The sequence below is a fragment of the Grampus griseus genome (genome assembly GCF_964374135.1).
Source record: "Grampus griseus genome assembly, chromosome: 17".
Taxonomy (NCBI): Eukaryota; Metazoa; Chordata; class Mammalia; order Artiodactyla; family Delphinidae; genus Grampus; species Grampus griseus.
The window spans coordinates 38,236,937-38,249,059 of record NC_139011.1 but is presented as its reverse complement, the minus strand read 5'-3'; the positions used below and the strand labels follow the sequence as shown (position 1 = coordinate 38,249,059).

The window sequence follows — 12,123 nt, the reverse complement described above, 5'->3', positions numbered from 1 at the left end:
TCATGGACCCTTTAAGGGATAGTCTGAGGTCCCTCGGGTGTGGGTTTCATTTCATTTTTTTTCATACATCTTTGTCTTTTCAGGAAGGGAAATCTTTCCTAGGGGCCCCAATAAATTCCTCCTATGTCTCATTGGCGAGAACTAGGCATATTCCCAGCTCTAGACCAATCACTGACAAAGGAAAACATGGTTGCCAGGTTGCCTTAGACAACTCGTGACTCATGCCTTGGGGGTCAGGATTCTGGTTTCAAGAAGACAGGGTAATAGTTGTTGGCAAGGCAACCAACAATGTCTGCCACATCCCTAGGAAAGAGAACAATGCAGTTAAATGCATCCAGCTCAGCCCCTGAGGTTGCTGGTGACCATTTCTCACAACACCAGTCCCATAGAGGCCCTCCACAAGCTTATTTTATTTCCCGTTATAGTTCTCCGTCTCTCCCATTACCTTCTCTGGTGTGTGTAAGTTGTGGGGGGGGGGGGGCACGGGGGGTGGGGAGTGGCCTATCTTGTGGTTTTAGCATTTTCTACCAGAAAATGAAACTGCTAATTGGCTGCTGGTTGTGATGCTGCTTCCCTCTGCTGGCAGAAACACAGCTAGGTTGGGGGTGAATGTTACCATAGGACAGAGCTGCAGCTACCTGGGCCAGCATCAGAGATGCGTCTTCTCCAGTTTCTTGATACCTTTGCTGTTATGCTCTCACCCAGAGCCGGCTTGAGCATTGGATCCTTCTTAATGCAACTGCCTGTTCCTGCCTCTCCTAAATAGCTGGGTATCTTGTAACATCAGCTGTTGTGTATTCTGCCTTGTGCTGTCCCATGTCACTGCCAGATGTCACTGCCAACAGCAGCTCCCTACATGTTTTGAGCCCTAGTTATCCGGTTAACTGTAAGAAGAGACTGAATTTTGCCAGCTTTTCCATCTTTCTTGGGGGGAGATGTGCTGGGAACTGTGGCGCTCAACCCATCTCACCAACTTTTTGGCCATCAGATGGGGAAGAGACCTATGCTGGAGAACGCGGAGGCTCGCTGCAGGTGCTAGGTTCTCTTTCAAACAAGCTCACGGAGAGCAGGAGCTGTTGTCTCCATCCTGTAGAGCAGCGGTCCCTAACCTTTTTTGGCACCAGGGACCGGTTTTGTGGAAGACAATTTTTCCACGGACTTGGGGGTGGTGGGGTGGAGGGGAAACGGTTTTGGGGTGATTCAAGCACATTACATTTATTGTGCACTTTATTTCTATTATTATCACATTGTAGTATATAATGAAATAATTATACAACTCACCACAATGCTGACAGGAGGCGGAGCTCAGGCTGTACCATGAGCGATGGGGAGTGGCTGTAAATACAGATGAAGCTTCGCTCCCTGGCCCGGCGCTCACCTCCTGCTGTGCGGCCTGGTTCCTAACAGGCCACGGACCGGTACTGGTCTGTGGCCCGGGGGTTAGGGACCCCTGCTATAGAGCATCTTACTTACTGAATATTTACTGTGAGGGGCTGACCTCAGCCCTTGGAGAAGCCCCGAGCCTGAAGTAGGATCTGCCCTTTCTCCCCTCAGGGATCAACTACTGTGCGCTGAACAAGCCGGGCTGCGAGCATGAATGCATCAACACGGAGGAGGGCTACTACTGCCGCTGCCACCGGGGCTACACCCTGGACCCCAACGGCAAGACCTGCAGCCGTGAGTGTGCCCGGGGCAGGGGCTCTGATGGGAAGGCCAGGTTCACACGCAGGCCCCCAGGCTCGCTAGCAGCCAGTCACTTTTGAGGCCCCTGGGTTTCCAGTGAGCCTGACGGTCCGACAGCCTTAACGTTCCTGGCCTCAGTTTCATCACCTGTAAAATGGGACTACTCATGCTACCTACCTCAGAGATTGGACTGTTTAGTACCACATACTAGACATGTGACCCCGGGCAAGTTCTCCAAGCTTTGACTTCCCCATCTGTTTAAAAAAGTGAAGATAATCATAGTATTGGTCTCCTAGAGTTGTTAAAGGGAAAAATCAGGACCATTTCAATCTCTTAGCACTGTGCCTGGCCCAAGGAAAACATACGGTTAAAGATAATAGTTCATTATTGTCATGGAGCCTGGCAGAGTAACCAGTGCTGGCCCCGGGGTGAGACAATGGGACGGAGGAGGCAGACCTCAGAGAGCACTTGGGCTACCGCAGAGCTGATCTGAGGGCAGAGCTGAGAAACATGGGACTTTTTATGAAGACTTTTCTTCATTTTCTTTTGTAAGAGGCACAGCAAAGCTCCATTTGGTGATGTCAATGCGTGGAAACGTGCAGGCTTTGCCAGCTGGATGGCTCTGTCGTTTTTATGAGGCACGGTCTCCACTGGTCCAGGCCAGCGGGGGTGGGGGTGGGGGGCGCATGACACTGCGGTGGAGGCCTGTGACCCTGGTGCGCTGGAGAGGGGTGCAGTGATGTGACCAGCGTAGAAGGGGCCCTTTGTGTCGCTTTCCACCCGGCAAGCCGCACATCTGCTCCAGCTCTGGGGACAGAGATAGATTGTGAGTGAGAACAGTGCAGCTGTTCAGCACTTGGACCTTCAACTGCCCGGAGGGGAGGTTTCACAGATGAAGTGTTAGATAGACAGCCGTCCTCAGGAAAGCTAGTGCCCCGTCCCGTCTCCAGAGGGAACAGAGTGCCTCGATTAGGCTTTCTAAGGATCGATCTCGGAAGTCAAAGAATTTTTGAACCAGAAAGCTGGCACTGCTCTGCATTTGCCTCTGGAAGTCTCTGAGTCCTTATGAGAAACCAGTGGTGAGGAAGAGTCCTTCCACTCTTCAAGAAGATGCCCTGGTGAAGATGGATCTGTGTACGGTCTGCCTTCTTCCAGGAGTGCGGAGTCTGCCATCTGACGGCTCTGGCAGGTATCCCAGGGCAGGCTTGGCATGGCCTCGATGAGCCCACCTAGAGCCCCAGGGACCACGACCTGCCTCCTTCCTCTCTGGGATCTAGTAAGAAGGACCATCTAGTCAGCTTCAAGAAACTGTAAACCAAGCCATTTCTTCCCAGGGGTCCCCAGAGAAAGGCATGGTATCCTCTTCCCCATGGGGGCTCAGGGAGCCCCCCAGGCCGTCATGACCGGAAGCCCTTACAAGGCACCTGCTCTGTGCAGCCACGGCCGTGAGCACTTCCCAGGCACTCGCTCACTTTACCTGCCCTGGAGCCTTATGAGGCATCGACACTCTTATCCCTATTTAAAGATGGGGAAACTGTGGCACAACAAAGTTAAGTTTCCCGGGGGTCAACATGACTGGTAAATGGTATAACTGAGATGTGAATACAGGCCTCTGGCTCCTGAGATCCTGCAAGTGTTTGCAGGAGGCAGATCCACTGGTGGAATGTTCCAGAAAGCACCAGTCCCAGGCCCTGTGGGAGTCAGAGAGGCTCACCCAATGGCCCTGCACAAGGCCTCCAGTGTCCCTCCAGTCTCCGGGTGTGCGTTTCCTCCGTCAAGGAAATCTGGGAGGCGGCCTGCAGGGCTGTCTTGTGGGAGCCGTTCACCACAGCTGTGTGTCTGTTATCCTAGCGGGGCCGGCTGTTCAGGGTCCCGGTGCCAGGATCGGCCACGCATGCAGGCCTTGGCTTTGGTTTGCTTTCTGAATCTGGGTGTCCTGGTTATGGGGGGTGACAATGCTTTTTCATTTTCAGATGTAAAGAAACTATACAGTTAATTCCTCCCCAGCAATGTACTAGTAATAATAAGCGTTCAGGAAGTAATTACTGTATGCCAGCTACTGTTCTGAGGGCTGTAGGTCAGTCAACTCCTCTCACCACGTTCCTCTAAGAAAGTAATCGTCAACCCCATTTCTCAAGTCATGAGATGATGACAGAGAGGCCAAATGACGGCCCAGCATCCTGCGGCTGGGAAGTGGTGAACGTGGGGTTTGAGCCCAAGTAGTTGGGTGCGGAGCCCTCATTCTGACGCACTGTTCTGTCAGCTGCGGGCTGTGGGCTCAGCAGCTCGACTTTCCTGAGCCTGGCTCTCCTCTCTGTGACAGTGGGGAAGGCACCTGCCTGCTCTCAGCGTTGCCCCGCGGTTGAAGGTGATGCGTGCCCAGGCCTGGCACAGAGGGCTGCTGTCATGACCACCCATGACAGGAGTCGTATGCACGTTACTCCTCAAAGAAATGTGAAGAAGAACAAACAAGGCCAGTGGCACAGCATAGAATGAAACCTTCCACGTCACTCTCTTCGAAGTGAAATAGCCCAGCAGGGGCTCCCTGGGAGGTGGTTTTGTTTTTTATTGCCCCCTCGCTGGTGGGCGCAGCGCCCTTGGTTACTTTTTTTTTTTTTAACATCTTTATTGGCGTATAATTGCTTTACAATGGTGTGTTAGTTGCTGCTTTACAACAAAGTCAATCAGTTATACATATACATATGTTCCCATATCTCTTCCCTCTTGCGTCTCCCTCCCTATCCCACCCCTCTAGGTGGTCACAAAGCACCGAGCTGATCTCCCTGTGCTATGCGGCCGCTTCCCACTAGCTATCTGTTTTACGTTTGGTATGCCATGCCTCTCTCTCACTTCGTCCCAGCTTCCCCTTCCCCCTCCCCGTGTCCTCAAGTCCGATCTCTAGCAGGTCTGCGTCTTTATTCCGGTTACGCTGTTTTCGTATGTGATTGCCTCAGGGGTGGATCACTGCGCCGAGCAGGACCACGGCTGTGCGCAGCTGTGCCTCAACACCGGGGACTCCTTCGTGTGCCAGTGCTCGGAAGGCTTCGTCATCAACGAGGACCTCAAGACCTGCTCCCGTGAGTCCCCGTCGCACTTCTCTTACAGGGCAAAAGTTTTCGCAACAGGCGTGAAAAATGTGACGACTGCACAGGACGTCAGGCTCCCTCTGTCCCCTGCTCTTGGCACCCTGGAGATCGTAGGAGTGTCTCCTGGGGACTGCGTGCCTCCCCGGTGCAGAACCTGGGGCGGAGGTGGGGGCGTGGTATAAGCACGACTGTCACTTGATTCCTATCCTCAGTAGCCCAGGAGCCTCGAGGACCTCTCACCGGGCTGTTGGGTTTTGCAGGAGTGGATTACTGTTTGCTGAGTGACCACGGTTGCGAATACTCCTGCGTCAACACCGACAGATCCTTCGCCTGCCAGTGTCCCGAGGAACACGTGCTCCGCAGTGATGGCAAGACCTGTGCCAGTGAGTATTCTGAGGTCGGACGAGCGGGACTTGGCACAAGCGATCGTGAGTGGGGGGCACTGAGGACAGGGACCACCGGTGTGTCTGCACCCCGGTTTCGTGGGTGAAAGTGTGTGAAGGCCTCTCCCGGAGATTTCAGCGCTGGTGGCTGCTGCTTCCCCGGCCCCGAGCTCCTTTCCCCACTCCCTGAGACGGCTGTTCCCTATTCCTGTCTGCCTCACGGTCATTTTCGAGCTGGCACGAGTTATAATGATGCGGACGCATTACTGACTGGGGACTTCAGGCGGGGCTCTGGGCTGAGCACATGCTTGGTCCGGCCGCAGCCCCGTGGAATCCCCATCTTCCGATGAGGTAACTGCAGCTCAGATTAAGTAAAGAGCCTAAGGTTACCAGCTATTAAGTGATGGGTTCAAACTCTGGGCTATGTGACTCCAAAGTCAGTTCTGGGAGAAGGGGAAGCTGCTGAGAACCTCACCCGCAATCCGGATAATCCGGCAGCAGATGGTGACGTTTCCTGGGTACATACTTCCCTGCAGCTGGTCCCAATTCCTGTCTCCATTACTTTAAAAAAAAAAAAAAAAAAAAAAAAAAACGACTCCCAGGTATTCTCTTCTTCACTCAAGAATGCTGTGTTTTCTGCCCTGCAATCCTGTTTCCAAGTTGGCCTAGATAAAGATTAAAAAATAGTCATTTTGAGAGAAGGGTTCACAAGTGGAGGGAAAGGATTGTAATGTACCGTGTCTGTCCTGCTGGTCTTTCTGGTTATGGGGCCAAATTCCCTGACCCCTGATACAATTGTGGCCACAACTTGTCCACCTTTTTATATCGTTTGTTCTCTTGGGCAGGTGAGCTGATTGCACAGCTGGGTGTGCCTCTCTAACTATGCAGCCTGTGAGAAAATGTTTCCCCCATTTGGGATAGAGTCTTGAGTCTTATGGCTTGCTTGTGGCTGCCTGCCCAGCTGCCTCCCAGCCCGCTGCTCTGGCCAGCATGGCCAGCACAGCCAGCACAGGGACGGGCTGGGTATGGGGGTGCAGAAAGAGGGTGGGTGTGTCAAATTGTATCTACCTTTGAGTGCATGCCAAAGCCAGAAGCACACTTTTTAACTGGTTTGTTTTAATTCTCATCATCTTAGATTATTCATGCCTTTCTTTGGTCCTCCCCATTACTGTGAGGACCAAGAGCTGACTATAAGATAGTTGCAGGACTTCTACGAAATCCTCATGGCCCTTCCAAACAAATGCTACTCCTCTCCTTTACAATCGCGTGCCCGTCTCCCTCCCTCCCTACATCCACATCTGTTATGGCCACTGACGCTTTTAAATGTTGCCCATTTTCTCATTTATAGTGTTTGTAACTAATGATACAGTGATATCATCCACATGAGTAAATGTTCAACAATGCCATTAGAAGTGAATTTTGATAAGTATTGATTTATATATGGTGTGTCCATATGAAATGTGAGATGATCAGATGGGTTAGAATTATCCTATCCTCAGGCAATGGTGGTATGTAAGAGATGCACTTTACCCATACATATCTGTTGAGCTCGTCCCCTAATTGAAGACTCTCTGTCTGCCCAAGGATGATTCTGTCTAGCTGCCCTGTCCTGAAATAATGGGCTGTGTTTTCGGTGTGGCCGTAGTTAACTGGGGTTGGGATGTATGTTTCCCAGCTCTACGCCAGATCACAAAGAGCCTGATGCCGTGACCGCATCTGTTTTGTAAATCATGCTGGGCTCTGGATGGGGAGGCAGCTGGGGTTCAGCCAGGCCTGGCTCAGGAGCTAAGGGTGTCCTTCACCCTCCATAAAGGCAGCCTCCACTTAGAGCCTTGATAGCAGGTGTCCTGAAGAACACTTCACTCGCTTTTTGGAAGGTTCTCTGAAGCATGGAGAGCACGCCCAGTTTCCCAGGGCCCGGGAAGGAAGTAGACACAGTTATGCCCACACCCCTGCAGGCACCTTGGGCTCTCCGGCCTCTAGAGTGACGCCCATCCTCCCTTCCTCTAGGTCCCCTGGCCCCCAAGCTGTGATTGCCCGTAGGAACCTTCCTTGCCTTGGAGTATTGTTCCACAGACTGGGGGGTAAGGTGGGGAGAGGAATGGGGGAGTCTCCTCTACAAGCTGCAGCTGAGAGGACTCCTCCCATCTCTACCTCCTGGAAATTTCCCTGAGATAGACCTAGTACAAGGGCATCCCAGCACCAGGAAAGACTCTATAGGCTAGATGTGCATGGAACACACAGCCCACTGCCCTGTGAGCTCCTGGAGGTTAGAGACTGGATCTTGTTTGCAGCCTGAGTTCCAGGCCTGGCCCACAGGAGATGCTCTATAAAGTTCAGTGAATGAGAGAGTGAATGGACAGAGACCACCAGTCTTTTCATCCTGTGGCACCTGGCACAGGGTCCACCCCTGCCCAGTAGCCTTCAGTGGCTCTCCACTGTCTCCCTCAGTTTCCAGTCGAGTGCCTTGATTTGGCAGTGATGGAGAACCCCTTCCTCCCCTCCTGAGCCCCACCCAGGTCTTCCCTGCTCCTTCCAGTTCTTATGGGGGCAGCTCCCCTATCCTCTGAGTAAGCCCTGTACCTCCAGCCCATCCCCTCTCCACTTAGGACAACGTCCCTATCCCACCCTGCTGGCCGAAACCCAGCCCAGGGCCAGCATCCCCTCCATGGGGAACTTCATGCCCCTCTCACCTGCTGGGAGCAGCTCTGCTCCACCCACTGAAGGCAGGCTCCACTAGGACCTCTCGTGGCCCCACCTCACCCTGTGGCTGTCTGTGCTCAGATCTAGAACCAGTGTGGCAGAGTAGAAAGAACACTGAACTTGAGAGCCCAAAGACTGGGTTTAAATCCTATAGCTCCCATGCTGGGCAAGGGAATTGACCTCTCTGGATCTGATTGTTCATATGTAAACTGGGAATGATCATTTCTGCCTCTCTCTCAGGGCCTCTGTGTGGCACAGGGAGAGACATTCATTGGGAAGCTTGTCAATTGCCATAAACCCTAAGGTACTCTTGTTATGGTCTTGCTTCCCACTGCTGGACTGCCCCACACTGAGGAGAGGGGTGAGGTAGCATCCTTGCCTTGCTGCCTGGAGACCCACTCCCAGGGCCAGGCCTGCCCCCCTTGTGGAGCTCCAGAGATGGACCACCCTGGGAGGAGTCAGACTCAGGAACCCAGGGACTACCTTCTTCTAGCAAGTGGAGGGTGCTGATGGGGATCTGAGCCACAAGCATAGGGCACTGGGAATTTCCGTTGGGTATACTCCTACTCTGGCCACCAGAGGTGGGTGTGAAATGCAAAGGCCTTTTCCAACCTGATGCCTCCCAGCTTGACTTTGAAGGACAGAAGCAACCCTGAGCAGGGCAAGAGGAGTGTATTAGTCTGCTTAGGCTGCCATCATGAAATACTGTAGGCTGGGTGGCTTAAACAGCAGAAATGTATTGTCTCACAGTTCTGTAGACTGGAAGTCCAAGATCAAGGTGCCAGTATGGTTAGGTTCTGGTGAGAACCCTCCTCTTGGCTTGCAGATGGATGCCTTCTTGCTGTGTCCTCCCATGACAGAGAGAGAGAGAATAAGCTGTCTTGTGTCTCTTCTTAGAAGGGCACTAATCCCATCATGGGGGCCCCACCCTCATGACCTCAACTAACCCTAATCATCTCCCAAAGGCCCCACCTCCAAACACCAGCACATTGGGAGTTAGGGCTTCAACATATTAATTTGGGGGGAAACACAATTCAGTCCATCACAGAGAGTGAAGGCAAAAGACCACCTTTACCCTCATGTATTCACATTAGAGGTTTAACGAAACAGAAGGAAACTTAAAGATCTTTCCTTTCTTTTGTGGGAAACAGGCACAGGGAGAAAACTGGTGCCCTCAAGCTGGCCCTGGGGGTCAGTGACAGAGTCAGGACTAGAACTGGGGTCTCCTGACTTCAGGATCTCTTACCCAATGTGAGATACCCTTTAAAAGTACATCTCGGGCTTCCCTGGTGGCACAGTGGTTGAGAGTCCACCTGCCGATGCAGGGGACACGGGTTCGTGCCCCAGTCCGGGAAGATCCCACATGCCGCGGAGCAGCTGGGCCGGTGAGCCACGGCCGCTGAGCCTGCGCGTCCGGAGCCTGTGCTCCGCAACGGGAGAGGCCACACAGTGAGAGGCCCGTGTACAGCAAAAAAAAAAAAAAAAAAAAAAAGGACATCTCAGTTCAGCTGCTTCTGTTCTCTCTGAGAAAGAGCCTACACAGAGTTAGCAAACGAACGGCTGCTCCTAGTTTTATTATTTTAAAAAGCCAGCAAATGGTGTAATTCTATCTCTCGGCCTTGGTTACCCTCTTGGCAGGTGGCCACTGTGGCTTTCTCCCTCTGGGGTTGGAGTTGGTTTTAATAACCTCCTACGTGGAGCCCCAGACACAGGATTGCTGTTTGTCATCGCCACAGAGGTGTGAGACCTCAGAACACATCACCCCATGACTGCTGCACCGCAGACGTGCGTGAGTCACCATGAGTCACGTGCATGTGGAATCCAGATGTGAGGAGTGCAGGCTGTAGCAGTGTGTGGGGCTGCTAGACACGGGCCCTAAAAGCCTGTGCTGTGTCCTGAAACTCCTGCTCACCTTGATCACAAATCGCAGACCCCATTCACGACGAGGGATTAATTAACGTGTAGACCTGCCTCCTTACCTGTGAAAAACAGAGGATCCTTCTCTTGGAGGGAAAATGTTTTCTTCCTGCACCCTGAGATTTCTCCTGAGTCCTCTCATCCATTTCACTTAAGTGACGGTTCCCAATCAAGTCTGTCCTCACGCTCGTCTCTGGATTTGAGTCTAGGCACTTCCTTAAGCTCTTGGGTCATTGATTCTCAGTCTCCACAAGGATTTACCATGGACCTGCATTTTTGTGCTGGTCATATTGTGCTGGGCACTGGGCATCCCTGGGGTTGATGCAGGTTCAGTTTCTGCCCTGACAGTGTTTCAAGTTTCTCAGGGAGGAAGGATATTAAAGATGGATCATCCGTTCTGTGTGATGAGAGTCATGATATGGGAAGAAGAGGTGTCACAGGGGCGTGTGGCAGGGGGACCCTCACCTAGTCTAGAGAAAGTCTCCTGAGAAAGAGATGTTTGATCCAACACCTAGAGATTGATGGAGGGAGCTAGCCAGAGATGGAGGGTGTTATGGACTGAATGTGTCCTCCCCAAATTCATATGTTGAGAGTCTAACCCCCAAGGTGATGGTGTTAGGAGGTGGGGCCTTTGGGATGTGATTAGGTCATGAGGGTGGGGCCCTTATGAATGGGATTCGTGCCCACAGAGCTCTCCAGCCCCTTCCACCATGTGAGAATACAGGAAGTCTGTGACCCGGAGGAGGGCTCTCACCCAACCATGCAGGTACCCTGATCTCAGACTTCCAGCTTCCAGAACTGTGAGCAATACATTTCTATCGTTTATAAGCCACTCGGTCTGTGGTATTTTGTCATAGCAGCCTGAAAGGACTAAAACGGAGGTGAGCAGTCTTCCCAGGCACAGGAAATAGCACATGCAAGCCCAGGGTCCCGAGAGTGGACTGAAGGAAGCTGAGTGTACTCAGTACTGAGTACTAAACATTGAGTACTGAGTACTAAGTACTGATGTGAGAGGGAGCCTGGAGCCTGGAGAAGTGGGCTCTTTTAGAGTTACATTTAGAGTTACATTAGACTATATAGAGACCCAGCCTCCCTTGAGAAAACCATTTTAGTTTGTCTTCTGAGAATCTACCAGCCTATCTGAGCAGACTCTGCTGACCCTGCTGGGCTAGGATGACCACTGGATGTGCAGCTGGACCAGGGAACATGGAGGTGATAGACTTGTGATCTAATCACGCCTCTGCCCCCAGCACAGCTGACACTAATCATCTCTGCAGGGTAAGGGGCCTTGCGAAAGTCCCTTCCTCTCTGTGGCCATCAGTTTCCTGGACTCTAAAGGAAGGAGTTGGACCAGTTCATCCCCAAGGTCCCTTCCAGCCTGAGAATGAGGGTAGAGCCTGGCAGAGTAAGTGCTCTGCTAACACTTGCTGAATGAATGAATTCTTGTCGGGGTGCCCACCATTCTCCCCAGGCTGAAGGCACCCCATGATCGTGAGTCAGGGATGGTGGCTCTCTTTGTCTGTTAGGGAACCACTGAAGTGCTTTCATAGTGGGAGTACCTTTGGCTCTGGGGAGAAGCTGACTCCAAGCTGGTTTCCAGACTTGGTGACTGGAGGGCAGCTAGAGCCTGTGGTTGGGGAGTTACCACGTGTAGTTCTCTAATTATGAGTGACCGGAATGTCCCTGGTGTGCAGAAACTGGACATTTTGCTGAACAAATATGAATTGAGTTCTGCAAGGCTGGTACATAGGAGAGAAAGGGGAGCCCAGCTGATCGCCGGCATCCCCACCACATGGGTTCTGATTTAAAACACCTGCACAAAACCCCTGGGCGGTGGATCTAGTTACCCTCGGTTTTCAGAGTAGAAAACTGAGGAAATGTTTCCTTGTACTCAGCAGGCATTTGCTGAGGACCTGTTGTGGGCCAAGCATTAAGTTAGGTCCACAGAGAGGAGGGCAGATGCAGCCCGTGGTGCCCTGGAGGTCAGAGCCCATGGGAGCGTAGTTCAGTGAGGAGGTGGGCACAGATCCAGAGCAACCGCATAACTAACTGTTCAGTGACAGCTGTGATGTTACCAGAGGGGGCAGATGCCTGGTGCTTTGGGCCCTATGCGGGGGTGTCTGGGAAGACATCTGGAGGAGGCGGCGGAGGAAGGAGGGGCAGAGGAACGGCTGTGCAGAGCCCTGTGCGGGGAGAGCTTCTGGCTTGGTACTGAGGTTCTGAAGGAAAGTACTCAGAGTTGGGGGAGTGTGGATGAGATGACGCAGCAGGGCAGGTCCCGCGAACCTCACCGACGATTCTGTGTCTTATCCAGACTCTTGGACGCGTTAAAGGATCTCAGGCAGAGGGAG

The 12,123-nt window shown here is 52.5% G+C and overlaps 1 protein-coding gene across 1 annotated transcript in view; it reads left to right on the top strand.

The window, feature by feature from the left end:
- Window positions 1–12,123, top strand: part of MATN2 (matrilin 2) — a 155,753-nt gene that overhangs the window by 123,371 nt on the left and 20,259 nt on the right. The window contains exons 8-10 of the mRNA XM_082674458.1: window positions 1,555–1,677; window positions 4,638–4,760; window positions 5,030–5,152. Of these exons, the coding sequence (XP_082530584.1) occupies window positions 1,555–1,677; window positions 4,638–4,760; window positions 5,030–5,152 (369 nt within the window). The remainder of the gene's footprint in view (window positions 1–1,554; window positions 1,678–4,637; window positions 4,761–5,029; window positions 5,153–12,123) is intronic.